Source organism: Schistocerca nitens, chromosome 11, assembly GCF_023898315.1.
Source record: "Schistocerca nitens isolate TAMUIC-IGC-003100 chromosome 11, iqSchNite1.1, whole genome shotgun sequence".
Classification (NCBI taxonomy): domain Eukaryota; kingdom Metazoa; phylum Arthropoda; class Insecta; order Orthoptera; family Acrididae; genus Schistocerca; species Schistocerca nitens.
Window position 1 is genome coordinate 58,419,948 of NC_064624.1, and position 27,677 is coordinate 58,447,624.

The 27,677-nt window shown below is 45.0% G+C and overlaps 1 protein-coding gene across 1 annotated transcript in view; it reads left to right on the top strand.

Annotated features, from left to right (window-relative positions):
- The window catches only part of LOC126212620 (zinc finger CCCH domain-containing protein 10-like), a 140,533-nt gene that overhangs the window by 53,274 nt on the left and 59,582 nt on the right, over positions 1 to 27,677 (top strand). Inside the window, exon 4 of the mRNA XM_049940049.1 lies at positions 799 to 1,260. Within this exon, the coding sequence (XP_049796006.1) occupies positions 799 to 1,260 (462 nt within the window). The remainder of the gene's footprint in view (positions 1 to 798; positions 1,261 to 27,677) is intronic.

The following is a 27,677-nucleotide window of genomic DNA, read 5'->3' on the forward strand; positions in this document are numbered from 1 at the left end:
CTGCGATTTTTTCTTTAACTGGTTAGCTTTGACGATTCTAAGAGCAATACGAATGGTCACAGGTTTGTTTAATCCCGTGGGAGAGAATCACAGAGATACTGAACGAGCTGAATTGGCAGACTCTTGAAGACAGATGTAAAATATCCCAAGTAAGTCTATTAACAAAGTTTCCAGAACTGGCTTTAAATTATTACTCTAGAGATATACTACAACCCCCTAGACATTGCTCACATAGCTATCGTGAGGATAAGATTATAATAATTACTGTGCGCACAGAGGCATTCGAACAATCGTTCCTCCTGCACTCTGTATGTGACTGGAACAGGAAACACCCTAATAACTGATACAATGGAACATAGTCTCTGCCGTGCACCTCACGGTGGTTTGGAGAGTATAGTGGTAGATGTAGGTTCATGTGTAACATAAACCATTCCCTTTTTTAATATATATATATATATATATATATATATATATATATATATATATATATATATATATATATATATAGAGAGAGAGAGAGAGAGAGAGCGCTGCTGTCAGTAACAACTATTGCTATTTAAACTAGCATTTGTAGCTTACATTTATTTTGTTGCAAGTATTGAGAGAAACATGTGAAGCATTGAACACAGTTACGGATTCACTACAGTACCTCATTTACAAAATCATTGCCGAGGATTTATACTCTACAGTACAGCATTTATTTTGGAATTTTTCATTTCGAGCCAGGTTTCACGTCTCTGTTCGTATATATTGCTGATGCAAATTTTGAAGTTTCTCTACCGGAGTCACCGGTTGCAGGTTCCGTCACCTGTCTGTGCGCGAGTACCAGGAGGAGCTGGGATACGTGAGCCAGGTGGCGGCAGCGAGCTCTCCCGCGGCGGCCGCCATGGTCGCGGCGGCCATGCAGCAGCAGCAGCAGCAACAGCAGCAGCAGGCGAGCACACTGCACCACCAGGCGAGTGCCACCGGGGCGGCCGCCGCCGGCAACGGGACGGCGGCAGCCGCCGCCGCGGCGGCGGCGGCCGCGGCTGCCGGGGGTGTGGGGGCGATGCAGGGCTCCGTCGCGGCGCACCCCGGCACCGTGGCCGCCATGTCGGCCGCGGCGGCGGCTGCCGCCGCCGCGCACCACCCCGCGCTCGCCGCTTACCACCACTTGGGGCAGCCGCCGCCCCCTCCGCCGTGGCAGGTGGGTGCTGTCGGCGATATCGCCAATGGCACTGCGCAACACTACGCTGCCGTCGCACCCGAGCAGTACTTGAGGTACGTGCTGCCGAATTACCTTGTTTCTGCTCGGGGCTCCTTTTTGGAAAGAATCCGGTATCGGTGTTTGCACGGTCCTCTAGTTGTAAGATGGCACGTTCGGAGTTGCGGTCGGGACTGTGTACTGTACGAAATTGGTTTGCAGTACCTCGAGCGTGAGTCGGCATTTTTGGCACTCGGAAGGAGTCCGATTACACCTCGGCCACTCGTTTTGCTCCGAATTGTTCTGTAGGGCGAGTCCGTATCGAATCGACTGATTGTTATTAATTTTAGAAACTTTGTGCCCCAGATTTCTATGACTTTTTAACATTTGGCAATCGCCTTGCAGTTAGGAAATATTGGAAATTCTAAAAGCTTTGAACTGTGTCCAGTTTTTGTTTCCGTATATAAAAAAATGGAAAATTTTTCCTATGTTTTGGGGAATAAATTGAGGTATAACTCCAAAACTATTGAAACTGTGCAGGACGAATTTGATAAATGTGGACAGACTGCGGGAAACGATCTGCGAGGGGACAAATAAATAGCGAGAAATGTCTTACAGGCGTATGCTGGAAATGCTTGCCAGGAGAGGTACAGCCTTTTGAAGGTGAAGATAAGAGGTCTGTGCTGTCGACACCGGGCGGGTGGCCCGCCAACACGGGGAAGCCTGGTAACCGTGGAAAGTTTTCCACGACATCTGCCACTATCTGTATCACGTACAGGCGTCGGCACTTACCTGACTCACCTCTGTGGCGACAGTTTTGTCTCAGAGTCGTCGTGTGGGTCACCACGGTGCCGGGATTTCTGCAATCGTCCTATTCGCAGCCGAGGCCATCTGTACGAGAGGTGATATTGTCGACCTGCAAGTCACCTGCCTGCGAGTACCTCTGCTACAAATTGTCGGCACCATTTTGATCTCGGTGGACGGTAATTACTGGTAACCGCTTCGTGGGTCGGTCGTCCTCGCTCTGTGCCCAACATTAGAGGCGTACCTGCCCTTACTGTGGGTGAACGTGCCTACGCTGGCATAATACGTGCCTTTGGTGATACAGTGGCTAATGTGGCTGGTGAACAGCTCCGGAACACATTCCTGGCTGTATGCTTGTGTGATCATTTTTTGCTCCCTGTCCTCTTAGGAACTGTTTTCTGCAGTTTGCCCCATTTAGCAAAGTCACCCTGTGGTGTTGATCTAGTGTCACTTTAAAGCTCTTGAGCTGTGCTTTCATTTGGTTTGCAACACAAACTACTGTGAGATTAAATTAATCTTTCAAAACACTCTTTTTATTTTTTCATTAAAATTTGTGTGTTTCTTATGTATAGTTCTTTTGTCTGTGATACAATTTGAAGATGCAGAAAGGACGGGTTGAAAGATATAGCTCTGTATCACACAATTACTATTTTTACGAGTTCATATTCGAAGGAATACTTGAGACTCAAAAAATAGGTACCGTATTTACTCGAATCTAAGCCGCACTTTTTTTCCGGTTTGTGTAATAAAAAAAAACGCCTGCAGCTTAGAATCGAGTGTAAAGCAAGCGGAAGTTCTGAAAAATGTTAGTAGGTGCCGCCACAACTAACTTCTGGCGTCGAATATATGTAGCGCTACACAAGCATGCTTTGTAGGCACAAATAATACTGGCGCCAAAACCTCTGCGTCAGTTAATAAATTTTAACAAAAAAAAAGGTGGAAGACGAGCTTTTTTTTTCTTCGCCCCGAGTTTCTACCACTGCATTTTCATACATTATCCAACGAAGTAAATACAAATTCCGTATAGTTCATCTTCGAATGTAGCAGAATTTCAATGTACTACGAAAACCCGACTGGCAAGACTGTTTGCGACGTTTGCCAATATGGCCAACTCTACATTCTGAATTTTTTCCTACCTGTGAGAGGAGATGGTTGCTAATAGGAACCTGATGAAATGTGAATCACATGCAGTATTCTCTTCACCATAAGAATAATACGAATATAAACATTTAGCCCTGTATTCTTTCGTGTTTGCTGCTATCTCATTTAAATCCTGTCTGCCTAATAAACTACGAAACTAGAGTGAGAACAGCAAACGCGGAAGAATATACGTATTGTGTCATGTTTATATTTGTATTATTCTTATGCCTAATAGTGATACAGTCAGAAATGAAGCACGGCAACTGACTAGATTTTTAAATCTAAGATGACTCAAATTTCTGTGCAGAATTTGATGTACTAAAGAAGCGGCCACAGAGATTTTCAAACGCAGAAAAATTTTCGCCTAACTCTCGTTCAGAACATGTTCTATTATACGCAGTCTATTATTTGGTTCTTGTTGATCATTATCAAAGAAAGCAGTAGTGTAAGTAACAACAAATAGCAGTCTCTTGCCGTTGTTTCACTAACGAGACGATTCCTCTCCCTTTCTTTCTTTTTTTTTTTTTCTTTTTTTTTTTCTTTAAGCAGCGGCAGCGCGCACAAAAGCAAGCCATGCTGCGAGCGGCGACAGGCCGTAAACACGCACTATCAGAATGCGACAAACAATGCATGACACAGTACAGTAATGCATTTTCAGCTTAGAGTGACGTAAACACCTATAACAAAGAAAACGGCACGTATCAGATCAAAGCAAAATAAGCAATCGATTCAAACCAGACGAAGCACGTGAAAAAGGAAGGGTACCCATATAAATACGGACGGAGCGCCTGGTGCATAGCAATGGCTACCTGGTAAAGCTTAACTGCTAAGCTTACGACTCGAACCAAACTACTGTGGTGGTACGTCATACATTCGACCTAAATTGTGTCTCATATTACAATGGACCAACTTTGTTTCGATTTGGAGGTGCGGCCTAAAACTTTTCTCTCCCCTTGAATTTCGAGTCTCAAATTTCAGGTGCGGCTTAGATTCGGGAGATTTTTTTTTCCCTTTATATCGACTCTCATTTTTCAGGTGCGGCTTACATTCGAGTGCGGCTTAGATTCGAGTAAATACGGTAGTTCCGTTGTTGCTTTTATTCTAATGTTATAGTGTGATTGTTTCTGTAATAGAGTGTTCACACACACAAACACAAAAGAGGCTCTTAATCATTTCTACTATGAGTTATTTGTTTAGATACTTACCGGTGATGTTGCATTGTTGCATTTGTCTTCATTAGGAGTGATTTTTGAAGTAATTTATGTGCACATTTGTAGTTAGTCCATATTTAATGTAGAGAGTGAGGGAAACCAGTTTTTCATGTTGTACCTAGGGGCAGGAAAACTTATATAACAGAAAAGTGTAAAATGATACCAAAAAAACTGTGGTTTTTAGGGACATTACAAGAAACTGTCAGTAGTTACATAATGTCATGAAATTTGGCATTTTATCTGTTCCACATTCAAATTTTGTAAATGTGAGAATGGCAGTTAATGACTATTGAAGCTGAATTTTTTTCCCCACTCTGTCCCTCTGCCCCCTCTCTGTCCCTCTGCCCCCTCTCTGTCCCTCTGCCCCCTCTCTGTCCCTCTGCCCCCTCTCTGTCCCTCTGCCCCCTCTCTGTCCCTCTGCCCCCTCTCTGTCCCTCTCCCCCCCTCTCTGTCCCTCTCCCCCCCCTCTCTGTCCCTCTCCCCCCCTCTCTGTCCCTCTCCCCCCCCTCTCTGTCCCTCTCCCCCCCTCTCTGTCCCTCTCCCCCCCTCTCTGTCCCTCTCCCCCCCTCTCTGTCCCTCTCCCCCCCTCTCTGTCCCTCTCCCCCCCTCTCTGTCCCTCTCCCCCCCTCTCTGTCCCTCTCCCCCCCTCTCTGTCCCTCTCCCCCCCTCTCTGTCCATCTCCCCCCCCCTCTGTCCCTCTCCCCCATCTCTGTCCCTCTCCCCCATCTCTGTCCCTCTCCCCCATCTCTGTCCCTCTCCCCCATCTCTGTCCCTCTCCCCCATCTCTGTCCCTCTCCCCCATCTCTGTCCCTCTCCCCCATCTCTGTCCCTCTCCCCCATCTCTGTCCCTCTCCCCCATCTCTGTCCCTCTCCCCCATCTCTGTCCCTCTCCCCCATCTCTGTCCCTCTCCCCCATCTCTGTCCCTCTCCCCCATCTCTGTCCCTCTCCCCCATCTCTGTCCCTCTCCCCCATCTCTGTCCCTCTCCCCCCTCTCTGTCCCTCTCCCCCTCTCTGTCCCTCTCCCCCCTCTCTGTCCCTCTCCCACCCACCCTCTGCCCCTCTCCCACCCACCCTCTGCCCCTCTCCCACCCACCCTCTGCCCCTCTCCCACCCACCCTCTGCCCCTCTCCCACCCACCCTCTGCCCCTCTCCCACCCACCCTCTGCCCCTCTCCCACCCACCCTCTGCCGCTCTCCCACCCACCCTCTGCCGCTCTCCCACCCACCCTCTGCCGCTCTCCCACCCACCCTCTGACCATCTCCCCCCTCTCACGCCATCTCCCCCCCCTCTCTCACGCCATCTCCCCCCCCCTCTCTCACGCCATCTCCCCCCCCCTCTCTCACGCCATCTCCCCCCCCTCTCTCACGCCATCTCCCCCCCCTCTCTCACGCCATCTCCCCCCCCTCTCTCACGCCATCTCCCCCCCCTCTCTCACGCCATCTCCCCCCCCCTCTCTCACGCCATCTCCCCCCCCTCTCTCACGCCATCTCCCCCCCCTCTCTCACGCCATCTCCCCCCCCTCTCTCACGCCATCTCCCCCCCTCTCTCACGCCATCTCCCCCCCCTCTCTCACGCCATCTCCCCCCCTCTCTCACGCCATCTCCCCCCCTCTCTCACGCCATCTCCCCCCCTCTCTCACGCCATCTCCCCCCCTCTCTCACGCCATCTCCCCCCCTCTCTCACGCCATCTCCCCCCCTCTCTCACGCCATCTCCCCCCCTCTCTCACGCCATCTCCCCCCCTCTCTCACGCCATCTCCCCCCCTCTCTCACGCCATCTCCCCCCCTCTCTCACGCCATCTCCCCCCCTCTCTCACGCCATCTCCCCCCCTCTCTCACGCCATCTCCCCCCCTCTCTCACGCCATCTCCCCCCTCTCTCACGCCATCTCCCCCCCTCTCTCACGCCATCTCCCCCCCTCTCTCACGCCATCTCCCCCCCTCTCTCACGCCATCTCCCCCCCTATCTCACGCCATCTCCCCCCCTCTTCTACGCCATCTCCCCCCCTCTCTCACGCCATCTCCCCCCTCTCTCACGCCATCTCCCCCCCTCTCTCACGCCATCTCCCCCCCTCTCTCACGCCATCTCCCCCCCTCTCTCACGCCATCTCCCCCCCTCTCTCACGCCATCTCCCCCCCTCTCACGCCATCTCCCCCCCTATCTCACGCCATCTCCCCCCCTATCTCACGCCATCTCCCCCCCTATCTCACGCCATCTCCCCCCCCTATCTCACGCCATCTCCCCCCTATCTCACGCCATCTCCCCCCCCTATCTCACGCCATCTCCCCCCCTATCTCACGCCATCTCCCCCCCTCTCTAACGCCATCTCCCCCCCTCTCTAACGCCATCTCCCCCCCCCCTCTCTAACGCCATCTCCCCTCCCCCTCTCTAACGCCATCTCCCCTCCCCCTCTCTAACGCCATCTCCCCTCCCCCTCTCTAACGCCATCTCCCCTCCCCCTCTCTCACGCCATCTCCCCTCCCCCTCTCTCACGCCATCTCCCCTCCCCCTCTCTCACGCCATCTCCCCTCCCCCTCTCTCACGCCATCTCCCCTCCCCCTCTCTCACGCCATCTCCCCTCCCCCTCTCTCACGCCATCTCCCCCCCTCTCTCACGCCATCTCCCCCCCTCTCTCACGCCATCTCCCCCCCTCTCTCACGCCATCTCCCCCCCTCTCTCACGCCATCTCCCCCCCTCTCTCACGCCATCTCCCCCCCTCTCTCACGCCATCTCCCCCCCTCTCTCACGCCATCTCCCCCCCTCTCTCACGCCATCTCCCCCCCTATCTCACGCCATCTCCCCCCCTATCTCACGCCATCTCCCCCCCTATCTCACGCCATCTCCCCCCCTCTCTCACGCCATCTCCCCCCCTCTCTCACGCCATCTCCCCCCTCACTCACGCCATCTCCCCCCCTATCTCACGCCATCTCCCCCCCTCTCTCACGCCATCTCCCCCCCTATCTCACGCCATCTCCCCCCCTATCTCACGCCATCTCCCCCCTATCTCACGCCATCTCCCCCCTATCTCACGCCATCTCCCCCCCCTATCTCACGCCATCTCCCCCCCTATCTCACGCCATCTCCCCCCCCTATCTCACGCCATCTCCCCCCCCTATCTCACGCCATCTCCCCCCCCTATCTCACGCCATCTCCCCCCCCCCCTATCTCACGCCATCTCCCCCCCTCTCTCACGCCATCTCCCCCCCTCTCTCACGCCATCTCCCCCCCTCTCTCACGCCATCTCCCCCCCTCTCTCACGCCATCTCCCCCCCTCTCTCACGCCATCTCCCCCCCTCTCTCACGCCATCTCCCCCCCCCCTCTCTCACGCCATCTCCCCCCCCCTCTCACGCCATCTCCCCCCCCCTCTCTCACGCCATCTCCCCCCCCCCTCTCTCACGCCATCTCCCCCCCCCCTCTCTAACGCCATCTCCCCTCCCCCTCTCTAACGCCATCTCCCCTCCCCCTCTCTAACGCCCCCCCCTATCTCACGCCATCTCCCCTCCCCCTCTCTAACGCCATCTCCCCTCCCCCTCTCTAACGCCATCTCCCCCCCTCTACTTCTCCCCCCTCAAGCGCCACCTCTCCCCCCTCAAGCGCAACCTCTCCCCCCTCAAGCGCAACCTCTCCCCCCTCAAGCACCACCTCTCCCCCCTCAAGCACCACCTCTCCCCCCTCAAGCACCACCTCTCCCCCCTCAAGCACCACCTCTCCCCCCTCTCTGCCCACCTCTCCCCCCTCTCTGCCCACCTCTCCCCCCTCTCTGCCCACCTCTCCCCCCCTCTCTGCCCACCTCCCCCCCCTCTGCCCCCCTCCCCCCCCTCTGCCCACCTCCCCCCCTCTCTGCCCACCTCCCCCCCCTCTCTGCCCACCTCCCCCCCTCTGTCGGCAACCGTAGTTTTTAAGTCTATTTAAGCTCTCAACAAATAAGAGTTTCCGTTGAGGAACTGCAGAATTTTCGTGCCAGTGAACTGAGAGCTTCTATTTTTCTTTTCCCACCCAATTCATTGTTTACAAAAACGTCAGAATATTAATTACGACCTTTTGTGGGCATTCATACTGTTGTGCTCGTAGTTGAGAATGCTACAGATAGAGCTGACAAGGCACTTCTTGTAGAAGAAGAACCAAAAGTAAATCCTTCAGACCAGTTGAAATACACTGACAGATTTTAAGTGTGGACACTAGAAAATGGCGGTCTGCCACGTGTGTAAACAAACTAGAATTATGAAATGGGAGGGGAGAGTAGCAGCATGAGGAAAGGAGCCCCACCTCCCTCTCACAGGGTAATAGCCTGTACACGTGATCTGCATTTCTGCAAAACCAAAACTGACACACAGTCGTAGGGATCGCTGAATTTTTGTGGATGAGGATTAGTCTCTTCACACATTTCAAAATAAAAAAAGAAAACAAACAACACACATCATCAAGTACTCAGTAATGGCTACTGTGCAATTGTTTCTGAGATTGGCAGTGTTGGAAATGTGGTAGTTCAAGCCCAACTTCTACTCTGATTTGATACAATTATCGTTGCATTATGTGGCACGTGTCTTATTCAGAACATTCAACTGCTCACAAATGGAGTGGCACCAGAGCATTTAGCGCACTGATACATCGTTGCATTTGTGCATTTTGCAAACACATTTGTATGCATGTTATCTTTCCAAAGTGGCCTTCACCATCTGATGTGCAATACTAGCATCTCACAGTTGATTACATTTCTGATATTTATGCGCAGGAAGTAAAGCTGTACCTGATAAAGTAGTTCATCTGGATGCAGTTTGTCTATTAGGTACATTCTAGGAATTGGCATTTCAAAAACCCATTTTTTCTGCCTCTCGAAATTTGAACCATTGTTTGTAACTATGCGAGTGAAAGAAACATTTTTAGAAAAACAAAATGGATTTTAGTAGAATCAAGCAAATGTTACAACATTATTGTGTTACATACTAAATTTAAGCTTAAACTAAGAGCTTTAAAATAACACAGTTTAACTAACTAGCACAAATGGTTTTGAAATGTTTTTGTTTCATGCCACCCTCAGAAACATGAACAGTTTTGATTTTTTGAAATTTTGGAAGGCAGTTATCTGTGCATCGAAAGAGAATGAGATTTTGTACTATTGTTTACTACGTGTGTACGTACAGTAAACAAGAAATAGCAATAGTCTGACAGTAGTAATCGTCTGACACTGAAGGCCAAACCCGTGGTTGGTTTGAAAAGTGTAGTGCTTTAGGCAACTAGTACAGATAGATACCGGGGTTCAGACGTATGTATCTCACCTGTGCTCACAAGGGGAGGACGTGGGACGGGTCTTACCAATTTGGCTTAAACTGTGTGAGTAGAAGCAGATAGATGCCCCTTTCAAGTTCCTAAAATATGCTGGCGGAGTGGGGCCATAAGGAAAGAGAAAATGTTCTCTAAAGATTTTCAAGTACAGTATCACAGTATCAGGGATTGTTGAGCACCAATGATGAAGGAAGCGGCATATCGCAGTGATATAGTGCACCAACTATCAATTTGCCGGTATGGTTTTAATTCCCACTCATACTGTAATTTTCTTTTCGTTTTGCTTATGCTCCTCACATTGTCGTTGCCCATTGTTGTAATGTTTTTGTTGTCACTTTTTTGTAACACCCCACCCCCCGCACTCTTACACCCTCCCACTTCTTTTTTGACATTGCAAATTGTGATTTTAATAATGGGAGCTACCATTTTGGATGAGCATCAACAAAATCAATAATCAGCCAAGTGTGCCAAAGATGAGAGGAGTATTTGCTAGGATCAGAATTGTCATAATTTCCATCAGCACCTGAGGAAGGAACCCATTACAAATAAAATAGGGCTGCATATTGTAAAAGTGTGTGTGGGCAGAGAAAGAGAGAATGTACAAACAGATGAATCATAAAGATTTTGTGCAGCAGGTTTGGTGTATAGTATATAATCATCATCGTCATTTACTATGAAATTATCATTTGTAATTCAATGATCTGATGTGCAGTTGCTTCCCATAGCCTTTGCTAGAGGACCCACAGACACAGGAGGTTTGTCAGGGATCATAGTTTTTTATTATAGATTTAAAAAGTGTAGCAGTGTGTATAAGCTCCGGGAAATCTCTGAAAAACTTGGGAACTTTTCCATCTGGGAGAAAACTGGGGAAAAACCAGGGAATTGTTTAGAATTCCAGGAATTTTTCATTTTTTTTTGTCTTCGGTTCACTTTTTATAATTATGAGTGGTAAGTACTGATAAACAGTACGGCTTTAGGCCGAAAACTATGGAATACTTCATAACAATGAGGAAGATCAATATGTCAAATTGTTGGGCTGTGCAGCTGTACCACAGGCTGTCTGCTTCTGTTTACATAACAAAGTCCGCATCCTTCTTGAAAGGATAGCACAAAGATAACTCTATATTTGGAGTAACAAAAAAATTGAAGAACATATTTTCTCACCTGCAGATTACTGAGAGGTAGCACTTAAGACTCGTTTGTGAGGGGACTTTAAAAATAAGTTACACGCTGTCTAAAAGTAAGTTAGACATGTCATCCCACGCCTAGACCATTACAAACGAGAGGGGTGCATTGTGAGAAGAGAATACGTGCTCTGGGTTCTTAGCAGATGCAGTTCTGCTGCAATGTAGATTGCGGGGTCACCACAGTGTGCGAGCGAAATGGTGCGGTTACTGGAGATGTACTCTGGAGTTGAAGTACGCGGGGCAAACCAATTGTTGTGGCTAAAACGTCTGAATTGCCCACAGATTCACCCTGATATTCTGGCAGTATACTGACCAAATGAAATGCCACATCCAGCTGTAGAGAAATCGATACGGAAGGCCGTCGACTTCGAGCACTGGTGACAGCGTTTGGAAAGTCAAAGAACCGATCACAGTGATTGCAGGTTTCTCGATGGTGAGCACGTTTACAGATATTACAGAAATACAAATTTCTTATGTAAGTCAGTTTGAAACGTTCAGTATTCAAGAACAAAATGCTTTTTGATATGGAAATGCATACCCACGGTGATACAAATACTTGAGACTTTGATGTAAATGTCACATGCTATCATTACTAATATGAAGAATAATTGGTAGCATCATCAGTTGCACAGTTCTACCCTAACTGTTGAAGTACCATACAGGCAATGGCCAGCACCACTGTTTGATGCCAGGTGGCGTAACCGTGTCGATGGCTGTTTAAAGAGCGTCACACAGAGTCGAGGTCAGAGAAAGTATTACATTTAAATTTTTAAGAAACAGTTGCTGAAAGTGCATGTCAATATCTAAAAGATTTAAAAACTCCTTGCCCACACAGGGCAAAAATCTTACCTTACTTATAAAAATTCATGTGACATATTATCATAAAATCAGTGTATAAAAATCTTTGCAATTCTTTCTGTTTGTATACGTATGTAAAATTGTCGATATGAGCAATTGGTATCTGTTACAGTGCAGATTGGCTGTGCAGCTTGGCATAGAAATACATTTTCATTTTTATTACAAGCAAAAGTTCTTGGGTCATTGCTCATCTGACCGATTGCAAATATGTAAAACATTAGGACTTCGCAAATAAAAGGTTACAATTTTAATTTCATTACAGAACAATGATTTGTGAGTCATCACCCTACCGGGTACAAAATAGGTGTGACATTAAATGAAGTGAAAATTTCACAAATGAAAGGTTATTAACAGCTCAAGGAATGAGATAGACAGGAACGGGATACTAATTATTTTAGTTTATTTTGATGGAAGAACAGTTCATCAAAAAAACTGAAAACCAGTTAAGGTTGCTTGTTGTCTGCTCGTTAATCAGAAGGATTGGGTTCGTCCAGTTAGTGACGTAAACTTCTATTTATTCAACTATATTCAGATTATTGTCCTTTTAAATGACAATCCTGTTCCCTTAGTTGTACTCCAGGACACTACCGTTACTAGTGTAGCCCTGCTGCCTGAAACATGTTTCAAATTCCATTCCTGTGTGGCCAATGTAGTAACATTTGCAGGACCCACATCTGATCCCGTACACACTCTAGCATTACAAAACTTGCCCCCCACCCCCACCCCCCTGCGAACTGTTGGGTCAGTGCACAAGTTTGTAGCAGTGTCTGTGGGTGATAACTGCCCTCTTGTATGAAGATAAGGTTTGTCAGTGGTTTGGCAAGGGAGTCTAGATTGTAAGGTATCCTTTAGGAAGTCTTCATGAACAATTTGGAAAACAAATTTTTTACACCAACGGTTATTTTTGTAAAAGAAAAGGAAAAAAAAAGGTCCTGTTGTACCAAAGAAATGCCGATGTAAAAAAAATTATTATTATTATTTTTAAGCAGTTGAGTCCAGAAACTTGAGGCAACTCTTAATTATGTGCATGGAAAAATACAATAAAATAAAAAAAAATTTGCTCTGCAACTTAACTAAAATCGCTTGCTCAGTTTCCTAGATTTGCGTATCATGAAAGAGGTTTCATTTCTTCAGAGGTACTGTGTAGTTTGTAACTCAGCTGCTGCAGACTCGATTATTTCCACTGACTCGTGCCATCCTGAATCTCATAAAAAAGCCTTTTTTTAATTCCGCGTTCCACAGGAACGTAAGTTTGAGTTGCACAATGATGCAAGAAGCAAGGAAATAGAAGCAATTGTTCAAGTTGGTGTGGCAAATTGTTATTATGAAAAAGTTATTGGCAAGGTAGGAATGGGGGGGGGGGGGGGTGGAGAAAGAAAAAAAAAATCAGTAAAATCACGAAATGAACAAAATAACAAATAAGGAAAACATTAGACATATTGCCTAATCTTACTATGCTCCATTATCAGATTTGCAAACACGTATAAAAAATTCAACATACAGGTCGGTTTCTGTACGAATGGGGGCAGATTCTGCGACGTAGTTTGGATGTTCCAAAAAGTAAGTTATTACAGTGCTGGGGTGTACAGGATCAGATGTGGATCCAGTGAATGTTACTACATTGGCCAGACAGGAAGGGAATTCAAAACATGTTTCAGGAAGCACGGATACACCAGTAATGGTAGTGCCCTGGGATATGTCTCAAGGGAACAGAATCATCATTAAGTTGCCGTTGAAAACTTTTTTATCAATATTTCACACTGAAAATAAGGACAATAATTTGGTTATACTCAAATAAATGGAAATTTATGTCAATATCCGGTCGAACCCAACCCTTTTGATTGGTGAGCAGACAACGAGGACCGGTAATTGGTTTATTAGCCTTTTGATGAACTGTTCCTGCTTATCCCATTAAGTGAGCTATTTATAACCTTTCATGTATGAAATTTTAACTTCATCTAATGTTACACGTATTTTCGTAGGGTTATGAAATTGAAATTGTAACCTTTCATTGGTGAAGTCCTAATGTTGTACGTATTTGTTCTTGGTCAGATGAGCAGCAACCCAAGAACTTTTGCTTTGCAGTAAAACTGAAAATGTATTTCTGTGCTACCTGCATAGCCAGTCTACACAGAAACAACTACCAATTGGTCATATCGGGACAATGTTACAGTTTATACAAATGAAAAGCCTTGCAAAGATTTTTGTACGTTTGTTTTATGATAATATGTCGCTCGAATTTTTATAACTAAGATAAAATCAAACTTCGGGTAGGAATATGAAAATTGTAGGAAAAGACAGATTGTTACTTACTGTAAAGAAGACATGTTAATTTGCAGACAGGCACAGCAAGACACTTATATAAAGCTTTTGGCCACAGCCTTCATCAGCAAAAGAGAAACACACTTCATTCAATCACACAATCAAGAACTCCTCACGCACACGACCACCGACTCCAGCATCTTGGTATTCCGACCCAAATGCTGGAGTTGGAGGTAATGTACGCACGAGGTATGCTCGTTTTTGTGCACGAGTGGTGTGTGCTTGTCTTTTGCTGATGAGGGCTGTGGCTAAAAGCTTTAAGTGTCTTTTAATTGTGCCTGTCTGCATCTTAACGTGTCTTCTTCACAGTAAGTAGCAAGCTATCTTTTTCCTACATTGTAAGTAAGGTAAGATTTCTGCCCAAGTGTGGGTAAACACTTAAAAATTGTTTTATTTATTCACATGCACTTTCAGCAAGTATTTCTTGTAATACTTACTTCGGCCACAAATCTGTGTGGTGCTCTCGAACCATCCGTCGACACAGGTACACTGGCCAGTGTCACTCAGACTTCCTCCCAGCATCCCCCGTTACGCTGGCTATTGCTCGTACGCTGCCTCGACAGTTGGGGTCTAACGGTGCAACTAATGGTGCTACCTGTTATTCTTGATATTAGTAGTAACAGTATTTGACATCTACATCAGTCTCGTGTATCTGTATCTAAAATAGTGTGCACATCTGTAAAAAAATTGTTCTTGAATATTGTTTGTTTAAAACTGACTTTTATAACAAATTTGTATTTCTGTAAAATCTGTAACATAACATCTATTACTTTTATCTGTTTCTAACAGATCATCAGATGATGGGTTAAATCCATAATGTATCATCACAGATGATAAACAAATTCAGAGAAAAGCAGTGACTATTTTTAAGCAACCCAAAAGACTTTTTAAATTTTTTTCCAATAAATGTATTCCTAATGGTTACATGTCTCTGCAAGGGTCTGATTTAGAATCCTCTGAAGTACAGTGCAGCTTTCAGTAAAAGTTACTTTGCACGTCATAATAATGTGCGACTTACTTTTTGAAGTTCCCTTCTAATGGACAGTGCTAGGTCACACCTCACATACTACTGTAAATTCTATCCGTGACCAAATAACATTTTTACCGGAAAGGCTCAATCTCTTCTAAATCATTATACACCAATGAAACATCTTGCTATTCTATTTCAAATACAGCAGTAAAGGAAGCTTCTGGAGAATGTGAGAATAGATAGCTACGCTCTTGTCAGTGAAAGCAGATGGTGCCCATACACACATTACAGATTTTAAAATCACATTAGTTTTCAAATTCTGGCACGCCCCCCCCCCTCCCCAATACCCACTCCATCCTTTCCATTCTCTCTCTCTCTCTCTCTCTCTCTCTCTCTCTCTCTCTATATATATATATATATATATATATATATATATATATATATATATATATATATATATGAAACAAAAGCGCTGGCAGGTCGATAGACACACAAACAAACACAAATATACACACAAAATTCAAGCTTTCGCAACAAACTGTTGCCTCATCAGGAAAGAGGGAAGGAGAGGGAAAGACGAAAGGATGTGGGTTTTAAGGGAGAGGGTAAGGAGTCATTCCAATCCCGGGAGCGGAAAGACTTACCTTAGGGGGAAAAAAGGACAGGTATACACTCGCACACACACACATATCCATCCACACATACAGACACAAGCAGACATATAACGTGGAATGTTTCCCTCTGTTATATATATATATATATATATATATATATATATAGAAAGATGATGAGACTTACCAAACAAAAGCAGAGGGAAACATTCCACGTGGAAAAAATATATCTAAAAGAAAGATGATGAGACTTACCAAACAAAAGCGCTGGCAGGTCGATAGACACACAAAAAAACACAAACACACACACAAAATTCTAGCTTTCGCAACCAACGGTTGCTTCGTCAGGAAAGAGGGAAGGAGAGGGAAAGATGAAAGGATGTGGGTTTTAAGGGAGAGGGTAAGGAGTCATTCCAATCCCGGGAGCGGAAAGACTTACCTTAGGGGGAAAAAAGGACAGGTATACACTCGCACACACACACATATCCATCCACACATACAGACACAAGCAGACATCTTTCCCTCTCCTTCCCTCTTTCCTGACGAAGCAACCGTTGGTTGCGAAAGCTAGAATTTTGTGTATGTGTTTGTGTTTTTTTTGTGTGTCTATCGACCTGCCAGCGCTTTTGTTTGGTAAGTCTCATCTTCTTTTTAGATATATATATATATAAGGTTTCCCAAAATGTTTTTACCGTAATTTAAAAGTACTCACAGCTTTATAATAAACACAAACATAGACACAATGTTCAAATATCCAAACAGTTGTCTGTCTCATTCTACTTATTTTGTAAGATAGAGGTATGGTGTGAACCATGGCCATGACGTGTTGTGCAGTGTTCCCAGGGGAGCATTACTCGAGGCTGTGTGTTCAACTTAACGATATTTTTAACCATTCTCTAGACATGTTCTGTCGCGATGTCATTCAGGATTGTCATGGTGTTTGCATTTTTTCGGTGATCCACTGCACTACTCCAAACCGGGCTGCCAGCTCAGAGATTACTCAAACCCTGAACAGCTACCGCAACTGTTGGAAAAACTGTGATCACTTTCCCATCTTAAAGATGTGCAACATCTATCCGTGTAATTGTTACATGCACAATGGATTACAAAAACCTTCTGAGAGCTTTTCATCCTTAACTACTAAACTATTTCACGGTTTCAACTCTCGTGACCATCATTCGCCAGCTAGGTAGAGCTAGGGTCACACGTCATTCTACTAGAGCTCTCGGTGGCCATTGATGCAATGTACCAATATGAAAATTCTTCATCCCGAAACCCTCAGACGTATGTTTCCCGATGAATTGGTGCCCATCTAATTGTAACTTCACGTTGGGCTTCATATGCTAGAATGGGGAATAGCATTATTCTGAAGAATAATTAAGTACACAGTTCCAGTAACAAGTGTTTCATGGGAGTAGACTAGGCTGATGACTTGGTTCTACACTAATACACACCACACATTGGTCTTTGGAATATCAGTTACGGGCTCCATCACAAGTGTCAGCTTTTCGGTACTCCGACCCACAGATTGTGTGTGTTTGCAGCGCCAATTATATGAAATGTTTCTCCATCTCAAAACACACGGAATAAGATGGTATTTGCAAATTCTGATCATTATTTGTAATCACGTGTTTTCAATTCTTGCAAGATCTTAATTGTGTGAACACGCACTTACCAGAATTGGTATAACACTCTGTACGGCGTGGTCTTCGGTACCCGGAGCTGACATTACGCTCGTCTTACCGATTTTTATTGTGATGGACTGTCTCTGTGGGTTTGTGATTTTCTGTTGGGCAGATGACAGTTCGTAGTAAATGGAAAGTCATTGAGTAAAACAGAAGTGAATCTGGTGTTTCCAAAGGAAGTGTTATAGGCCCTCTGCTGTTCCTAATCTATATAAATGACTTAGGAGACAATCTGAACAGCTATCTTAGATTGTTTGCCGACGATGCTATCATTTACCGCCTAATACAGTCATCAGAAGATCGGAACCAATTGCAAAATGATTTGGACAAGATATCTGTATAGTGCAAAAAGTGGCAATCGACCCTAAGTAGTAAAAGTGTGAGGTCATTTATATGAATACTGAAAGGAATTCATTTAATTTCAGTTACAAGATAAATCACACAAATCTAAAGGCTGACAGTTCAACTAAATACCTATGAGATACCATTTGAAAAACTTAAATTGGAATGATCAAATCAATAATGCTGTGGGGAAGGCGAACTGAACACTGTGTTTTATTGGCAGAACACTTTTAGAAGATGCAACAGGCTACTAAAGATACTGCCTACACTATGCTTTTCCATTCCCTGCTAGAGTACTGCTGTGCGACGTGGGATCCTTACTGGGTTGGACATCAGAAAAAGGATAGAGAACACTGAAAAAGTTCAAAGAAGAGCAGCTTATTTTGTATTATCGCGAAATATGGCAGGGGATGCCACAGATATGACATTCAAGTTGGGGTGGCAATCATTAAAATAAAGGTGTTTATTGCTGCAACAGCAAGGTCTTCTCACAAAATCTCCACTGCTCTCTGAATGTGGAAATATTTTTTTGCCACCCACCCGTATAGCAGGAAATGACCAAAAATAAAAGAAAGAAATCGGAGCTCTCAGAGAGAGATTTAAGTGTTTGAGAGTGGAACTGTAGAGAATTAGTGGACAAAGTGGTTCTGTGAGCCCTGTGGGAGGCACTCCAGTGTGAATTGCAGAGTAGTGACGAACATTTGGACGGGCACAGTATCGGCTGGACGGTTACATAAAAATAGTCACAATAACAGAATGTGTGATTTTGGGATGCAGCAGTGAATGTTGGGACACGAACCCGTCCTCTTCACAGACGCCCACGTTATCGGTCCGGACTTCGGTTGGCAGTAATAGCTGCTTATTGTGCCTGCCTCACACGTTCCGAGCTGTTGCAGCCGCGACATATGCAGGTCCGACGATACTCCCAGTGAAGCGTGTAGGCGACGTGACGAGGATGACGGTCGTGCAGAAGGACCTCCAAACGAGGAAGTTGGACCTGATGCCTGGAGGCAGAGGTGACTCTACTGACTCTTCACAAAACTTAGCCACTAGATAGGCCCTTTAATGAACAGAGAAAGATAATGACAGAAGCAGATTTCCTTTCACGCCTATCGCATACTGTCGTGTAAATTTATTGTAGTGAATGCTGCTCAGTTGTATCCATTAGTGAGCTCCAGAGAAAAGCTACATTAAGCAGAAGTACGGTCATCCATTTTCACTAACGCAGTCTGCAGTTTGTGATTGGCTGAAGTCACGCCACATGACACTTGCAGCCGTGTTGGGCTCTCCTGTTAATGTGTGTAGCACAGGATGTGTATTGTATGTTAGGAAGATTCCACTGAAATAATGATACAGTGTTGCACTTTCAGCACCACTTTTTGAGGCCAGTAGGTAAGGAAAATTTTTAAAATTCCTACTGACCTGGGTGCTGCAACAAGAATAATTTTTATACATTAGCATATATCGTATTCAGATTTGACATTCGCCTACAAGTAAATCTTGTGACACAATTTTAGTTTGAAGTAATTCGTGGACTCACGCTATTCTCATTTGATTACTGGTGTTTTATGTATCATTACAGCAAACAGGCAAGAATACACGAAAAGTATTGAAAGGGTACAGTAACGCCCGACATTGAAAATAGGTACAACATTCTTCGTTATTCTTGTCAGAACAATATATTTTTTGTAATAACAACTCAATTTCACTTAATACACCGAAGCCAGATACCAGTTTAGGAAAGAATGACAATTTATTTATTTAATTGATCACATGTGCACTCCAACAAAATAAATCCCTATATCCAATTTGGTGAGATCTGCGAAATGAATGAATGTATGGTCGTCTGCTAACCACAGATAGTGAATGTGCAATATATGATCATCTTTGAGACGGTCCTTTGGTCACCTTTGGTGGAACCAGAGAGATGAAATTTACCTGAGCTCTGAGTTCCTGAAATGTGGCTGACCAATACGGTAACATGGTGCTCCCCCACCTTGACGGAGGTGCGAGCTGACCTGAAGAACGGCCATGTTTCAGCACTCTGACACTGGATCTTGTGTTGGTAAGACCTGTCTTGGGGTGTGCTCCATAAAGACAGAAGAGTGGAGAGATGGTATGCATGTGAAATACTTAAGAGTAGCTTGGAATAATTATTTCTCTATTTCAGGAACTTTTGTGGGGAGAATTAAATAACAGGCAACTGTATCGTAGTAATCTACGGAAGTGACCAACGGTCACAATGAAACCACGTGTAGCACTAAGCTGCAATACTTCGGAGTGCTAAAGTTAAGCTGAATTACTGGCGTGTGTACTATAAGTTGGAAATATTTAGGAAATGGCGTGTGCAGACTTGAAATTAGAGACGAGTACTTCCACGTGGTGAGTACTGTATGAGTCTCAATCTGTGTATGTGACAAAGGATAAAGAGAAGTACTCGTCCATGGTATCAGTTGAGGACTCACGTGTGTGACGAATATGTTCTTAATATTACTTTGCGTGTTACGTTTCCGTGTGACGCTGGATTCAAACTCTAATACTCTGAGAGAGAAGCAGGGTGAGTCAGCCGTCTATCCAGCAACGCCACTTGGCTTGCATTGCACAGGAAGACGTGCATATATCCTCCAGAGTTCGTAGTAGGGAAGAAAAGTTACGAAATGTGGCAGTGTCATGTGAAACTGGGATGAATACTAATTGAAGTGGGAAAGCTGAAAATTAAGTGATTCTAACGTGGTGACTGTTCTTTGTGATGTACGTTGCCACTGTGATGTATTTCATGTAATTTAAGTATGTGTGGTTTGCATGGGAGAGTAGCAAGATAGGTTCAGAGGCAGTGGGTTATGCATGTTCCTTTATGTACCGCTCGGTCTGGAGGAAATTTTCATGATGATGGGTGTGAGAGTCAAAGTGTGAGATATAGCAAAAGATCCACCATCCTATCCAGAAAGTGCACCGTAGCATTAGATAATTACGAGACGATAAGATAGAGAATCACCAATGTAAAGCCATGCTCACTGGGCGGAGTTTCTCATAATTTTGTAATTGTTGTGTAAAATGTAATGGTGTGTTTAGGTTATCTGTGAATCATAATAGAATTTATCTGAATAAAAAAGATACTGAAAAGAAAAAGATTGGTGGCCTTGTTCTTCGAATAGTGTGTACCCATGATATCCAGAATTTATAATGTGTGCGCCATTCATATTCAGTGTGATGGCCACGTGTTGATCAAAGCCGTTGAATAACAAAGAAAATGTGGTATTGCCAGAGCGTAGTGAACAATCAGAGTTGTGTAAATTCCAAATAGTCAGATGTGTGTTATCGGTTTCTGTTGCATATTATTCAAACAGGAGAATAATTTGTAACTTCACTGTTGGTACTACAGTTCATAATCAGTCATTGATGTTTTTGCGAGAAATAAAGAATAAATCTACTCGCTTGGCAGACCACTCATCTTGCAGGCCACAGTATGAGCAAGGCATGTGAGTGCCTCTCAGTATAAAAGGCATGCAATTGTTATCAAAATTGTGTGTGTGTGTGTGTGTGTGTGTGTGTGTGTGTGTGTGTGTGTGTGTGTGTGTGTAATACAGGGAATGTACAGAAAGTAAGTACTGTTTACTTTTTCAAATCAGAATTCATTTTTACAATAAAGAGCATTTTCCTACGTAGTTGCCGCCATTGTTCAGACATTTGTCATAGCAGGAAACCAACTTCTCTATCCCCTCTTCATTGAAAGATGCTGCTAGTCAAGACAACCACTGCTGAACACTGTTTTTTGCTTGTTTTCTGCGTGTTAAGTTCCTTCATGGATCTGTAACTGTCAGGACAGTTCAGTACTGTGAGTCATGGAGAAAACCTAAGTGTGCAATTCAGAACAAAAGGAAGGTGCTTAATACAAAGCAAAAGTTGTCAAATGCTCAGTCGAGGCATTGTGTTGCTTCGTGACGATGCACGTCCCCATTCTGCTGGTGTCACTTGAAACCTTATTCGACAATTCGGTCAACAGCAGTTCGACGACCACCGTGCAGCCCCGATATCGCACCTTCCGACTGCCACTCGTTCTCGAATTTGAAGGCCGATTTTCAAGGAAGGCGCTCGGACAGTTGTGATGACCCGGAAAACGATGTTCGACAGTGACGGTCTTCACTGGCAGCATCGTTGTATGAAGAGGACATAGAAAAGTTGGTTTCCCACTACGTCAGATGTTTGAACGACGATCACAACTGTGTGGAAAAATAGTTTAAGAAAAGAAATGCTCTTTCTTGTAAAAATAAATTTTGATTTTAAAAAAATGGTTTTGTTGATTTTTTACAAAACGGTACTTATTTTCCAGACAAATTTCATAATTTATTTACAGCTGTTCTTAAGCTCAACTGAGCGATTCAAAATGTAAATCCGCGGTACAGTATGTGCGTCAAATAATGTTTGTCGAATACTTGCGCAGAAAGCTCAGAACCTAATCTGGCTATCTGTTAGGTAATAACTATCGGCAGGAATATTGTGAATTCTGTGTGCTCAGGTGATAACAGATGTATGGAGGGTACTGTTTACCACACATCCATTATCCATAATACATTTTATATTTTGCACAACACTTTGAAAATTCGTTAACTACACTCCTGGAAATTGAAATAAGAACACCGTGAATTCATTGTCCCAGGAAGGGGAAACTTTATTGACACATTCCTGGGGTCAGATACATCACATGATCACACTGACAGAACCACAGGCACATAGACACAGGCAACAGAGCATGCACAATGTCGGCACTAGTACAGTGTATATCCACCTTTCGCAGCAATGCAGGCTGCTATTCTCCCATGGAGACGATTGTAGAGATGCTGGATGTAGTCCTGTGGAACGGCTTGCCATGCCATTTCCACCTGGCACCTCAGTTGGACCAGCGTTTGTGCTGGACGTGCAGACCGCGTGAGACGACGCTTCATCCAGTCCCAAACATGCTCAATGGGGGACAGATCCGGAGATCTTGCTGGCCAGGGTAGTTGACTTACACCTTCTAGAGCACGTTGGGTGGCACGGGATGCATGCGGACGTGCATTGTCCTGTTGGAACAGCAAGTTCCCTTGCCGGTCTAGGAATGGTAGAACGATGGGTTCGATGACGGTTTGGATGTACCGTGCACTATTCAGTGTCCCCTCGACGATCACCAGTGGTGTACGGCCAGTGTAGGAGATCGCTCCCCACACCATGATGGCGGGTGTTGGCCCTGTGTGCCTCGGTCGTATGCAGTCCTGATTGTGGCGCTCACCTGCACAGCGCCAAACATGCATACGACCATCATTGGCACCAAGGCAGAAGCGACTCTCATCGCTGAAGACGACACGTCTCCATTCGTCCCTCCATTCATGCCTGTCGCGACACCACTGGAGGCGGGCTGCACGATGTTGGGGCGTGAGCGGAAGATGGCCTAACGGTGTGCGGGACCGTAGCCCAGCTTCATGGAGACGGTTGTGAATGGTCCTCGCTGATACCCCAGGAGCAACAGTGTCCCTAATTTGCTGGGAAGTGGCGGTGCGGTCCCCTACGGCACTGCGTAGGATCCTACGGTCTTGGCGTGCATCCGTGCGTCGCTGCGGTCCGGTCCCAGGTCAACGGGCACGTGCACCTTCCGCCGACCACTGGCGACAACATCGATGTACTGTGGAGACCTCACGCCCCACGTGTTGAGCAATTCGGCGGTACGTCCACCCGGCCTCCCGCATGCCCACTATACGCCCTCGCTCAAAGTCCGTCAACTGCACATACGGTTCACGTCCACGCTGTCGCGGCATGCTACCAGTGTTAAAGACTGCGATGGAGCTCCGTATGCCACGGCAAACTGGCTGACACTGACGGCGGCGGTGCACAAATGCTGCGCAGCTAGCGCCATTCGACGGCCAACTCCGCGGTTCCTGGTGTGTCCGCTGTGCCGTGCGTGTGATCATTGCTTGTACAGCCCTCTCGCAGTGTCCGGAGCAAGTATGGTGGGTCTGACACACCGGTGTCAATGTGTTCTTTTTTCCATTTCCAGGAGTGTATATTACATGTGCAGTATATAGTATACTACGGCCATGTCTCGGTAATAAATGAAATATTATTAAAGTGTGATGGTAGGGAACCAGTCTAGAGACAAAAGTTTTAATCTAATGTCTTGTATAAACTTTCCTGCCAGAGAAGCACGATTTCTGTACTAACAAATGGCTCATTTCAGCTAGAGTCCTTCGAAATTCCGCAATGAAAACTGCTTCGGAATTGTGATCTTTGTCGTGCAGCTTTGATTAATCATTTTCTGATCATTTTTGTTACCTTTTCCTGCTGTTGTTGTTGTTGTTGTTGTTGTTGTTGTGGAGGATTTGAAATGATCAGCAAGTAATAACTCACTGCTGTAACAGGGACTACGGAATTTGCTGCCGTCACCATTAAGAAATGATGGCGGCATAGAAACTGGGATGTCACCTCGTCTTAAAATTTAAACTGCCTGACAAATAAAGTGGAGTCCCGAGAAGGGGAGGAGGATGAAGGGAAACTCTGTGGGTCGGAAGGTTACGTGACATTATTTTATCGATTACAAAATTGAGTCAAAGTTACAGAGATCTCAACAGCTCTTCCACCATCGCGGTGCACAGTACGGCGATCCTCGCTCGTCACAGTCGGACGCTGTCGACAGGACCTCGGGTGACGATCGTGCCGTCCCTCACATTACCGTACAGACCGACATCGGGCCACTATCACATCTGAATACCCCACAGATGTAGAGACCTGCACGATTCGATAGTCCTGCCGACCGTAAACTGACAGTGAAGCCCCTTTCAAACTTTGTAAGGTGGTGATAACTCTGTCTCACCTCCGTACGCAGCATCTCTGTGTCCTTCACAGTGCTCACTCGACATTTGACACTGTAGGCCTGTTAGATACCCTACCAGGCCCGGTAATAACACTAATGTACTCTGGCACCCATTCTAACTGGCACAGAAAATTGCAATATTAATTTTTTACGTACCCGCCAGCAGTGCGTACGAGTACGAGGTTAAACTGCTGTCTGACTGTGTCTTTTAAGTCCTTATTTTTTTTGTCTGGAAATATGAATTCCGACACTGTTCGCTTTAATTTTTTGTCGCAGAGGATTCGGGAAGTTCAGTTTTGAGCTAGTATCCTATGTCTGCAATAGACGAGGTAGTCGACCTCGTTCATTTGATAGAAATGACTAAATGTGTCGAAGAGGCCAGGTCACGAGCAGCATCGAGATGAAGTCGAGACGGCTGTAAAGTGACCGGTTGGCCGTACGTTCTGTATATGCTAGGTTTGGCTCTCACGTGCTTCCTGCTCGTCGGAGCTCTTGTCACTCGCAGTGAACGGTCGAATGTGCAGCTCCTGTTATCGCTGCTGACCAATTACTGGGACGGTGCCGCATTGAGGGAATGAGAGTGTACGGAACATTCCTATCGAAAGTGTGTAATGCTTTGCAAAACGAGAAAATGAAGAAGAATTGTCTGCATAAATAAAATGAAAATCTGTACCAGTTTCATCTCGACAGAATCTGATGTGGACGTGGAAGAACTAAGTCCTTCACTTACAAATTGGGACTCTCTGACTCCCTGTTGTGTGACTGTGGAGCAGCGGAACAGTCTGTTGAACGCCTTGTAGAGGAGTGTTCCGATAGATGTTGTAGTGGAGGCTGGAATGACACAATCGACGCCTCGCTGAGAGCACTGGATTGGATAGACTTTTTGGATATCGCTCTGAGCTATAATTAGTGACTGTAACTCTTGTACATTCCTTTTCTTATGTATAAATATCGCTGTAAATTGCGGGTGTATTTCCATACGATAAATAAAAGTTTCATCTTCTTGGGGTGAACCACAGTTTTTTTTTTTTTTTTTTACATCCAGGCAATTTTTCTTTATTTTCTTGTTAATAAATTTGAGGATGACAGTACAAAAAAAGACTCTTACTGTTGAAACTATTCATTGGGGTACTAGGAAACTAAAAATGTCATTGTCATCTGAACAGAAATAGAAATAGTACATAGAACATTTATTTGGCCACTAAAATATCAGTGTTTCTTTTGAAAACCAGATGGAAAAATGTCAAGTGTCATGAGTATTTGCTATGTTAATTTGAGAATGCTCTTCATAGTTGGATCCTGAAGATTGATCTCTTTGTGGTACATAGCCACAAGTATCGTGACAGGTGTGCAAAATTTTTTTGGAGCTCAGAGAATGGTGTTCAAAGTGCATAATATTTTAGTACGAACTCCCGGCAGTCTGAAAACTGAGAGTCCCTAATTTATGACTGGTGGATTACAGCACATCATTGGACAAAAATATAAAGGAGTTTTTTTAATTGCACTTTTGTGTCTGAAAAAAGTGTACAGTTAATCACAGAAACAATATTTGTATTTGTCAAAGTTTGGTAGCGTGTTAGAAAACTTGTTAACATTGTGTTAGTAAATTAAACCAAATACATTTAAATTATAGTTAAATCTCAGTGTCTCACGGAGAGTGTAAATAACAGTAACTTTGGAAAGTTTCCAGCTGGAGTAGCACTCGCATACGTAGTCCTTTGCAAATGATCCACTTTCTTGTCGACTCGAGACAAGTGCATCTGTGGCCCACCCGTGGCATATTCCCGTACTGAGTCATGTCTGCTTTAAGTGGTCATTTTAATTTACATGTCAGCACCAAATTTACCAATGTTGTGAGAGCTGTCTGCTGTGCAATTTTACATCTGATTGGCAGAAGTGAGGTTGTGAGGGGCTTTTCTTTTTTACGGAAAAATCACAATGTGGGAACAAAATGGCAGTAGAGTTTATTAATGACCGAAGCATAATTCAAATGTAGTTCTTGGCAAAGGTCCTGTGGTAAATTCTCTACACTCTTCAGAACTGAAAGAATAAGAAAAGTGTCATCCAAAGATTTCAGAACAAATACATTTATTTGTTTGATCTAATATATAGTTGTAAACATCAGACAATATGTGGAATGCAGCAAATAGCACCCTTTTGCTTTGTGTGTTCTATGTTGTTTACTTGCCAAAAAACAACCAAAATTATTTTTGTCGTCCAATAATACTGACTTTTTCATCGCCGAAATAATTTTCAGTAAAACTCATTGATCTATTAATTTTCTCATTTGTGCAAAGTGTAGGTTTTTATCTCTGTAAAACTCAGATGCTTTTTGGCTTTCAGATATTTCAACTTTCTTGTAGAACAGTAGTAGGTAAGTGACGTACACCCTTCCGTTGCCGATAATCGATTTATAGAAAAGAAGAGTGTAACAGCCTTTCTGCTGTGCCAGTGTGAACGTTATTGCCTCATCTAACCCTCGGCATCCGCTCCACCGCTCGTGGAAACGAGTTACAGAAATTTCGCGACGCTTCTGGAGACTGGGAAGTTACTCTAGTAATTAGTACAGACAGGTCTTCCGTAGTGCCGTAGTCGGTAGCTATTACGCGGTGCCCTTTCCGGTGAGAGCTCGTGTGCTTTGCTGGCAGTCCTGTGAGCGAATATTTACACGGCAGGAAAGCTCCTGTACGCCTGGCAGAGGCAAGGTAGTTTGGCACGTAAATGCAAAAGTTTCTAGTGTCACGAGCCCCATTTGCTCACTGTTTCTGTACACGCGAGCGCTATAGTTTTAATGCGGGCGGGCTGTGGAGATCGGCACGTACGTGCGCACGGTTGCTCGCGCGCTCTGTCTTTCTGCCCTCCTCCCCTCACCTCCCCGTCTCTCCGTCCCCCACTTCCTTGCAGGACAATCTGGTGTGCAGTCACCCTTTCATTGGGGACTGTCACACGTTTCCTGGCTAATTGTTCCTCATTGTGACCGTTACTAATCTTAATACTACCGGCAGCCAGTTCTTTAGCTGAAATTTCCATAAGATTTTGTTGCAACGAATCCTGGGTTATTAACACGGTTAATGTGAAACTAATACGATTGAGCCACCACAGCAAATGTTACGATAATGAGCTTTATGCGACATAGAAGAGTCCTCTGTGTTTTTATGAGTCAGCTGATGCTTCCTTATTATATCGCACAGTTAGATGCGGTTATAATGGTTTTATCACTACTTTTCTTAGGTGCCAAATT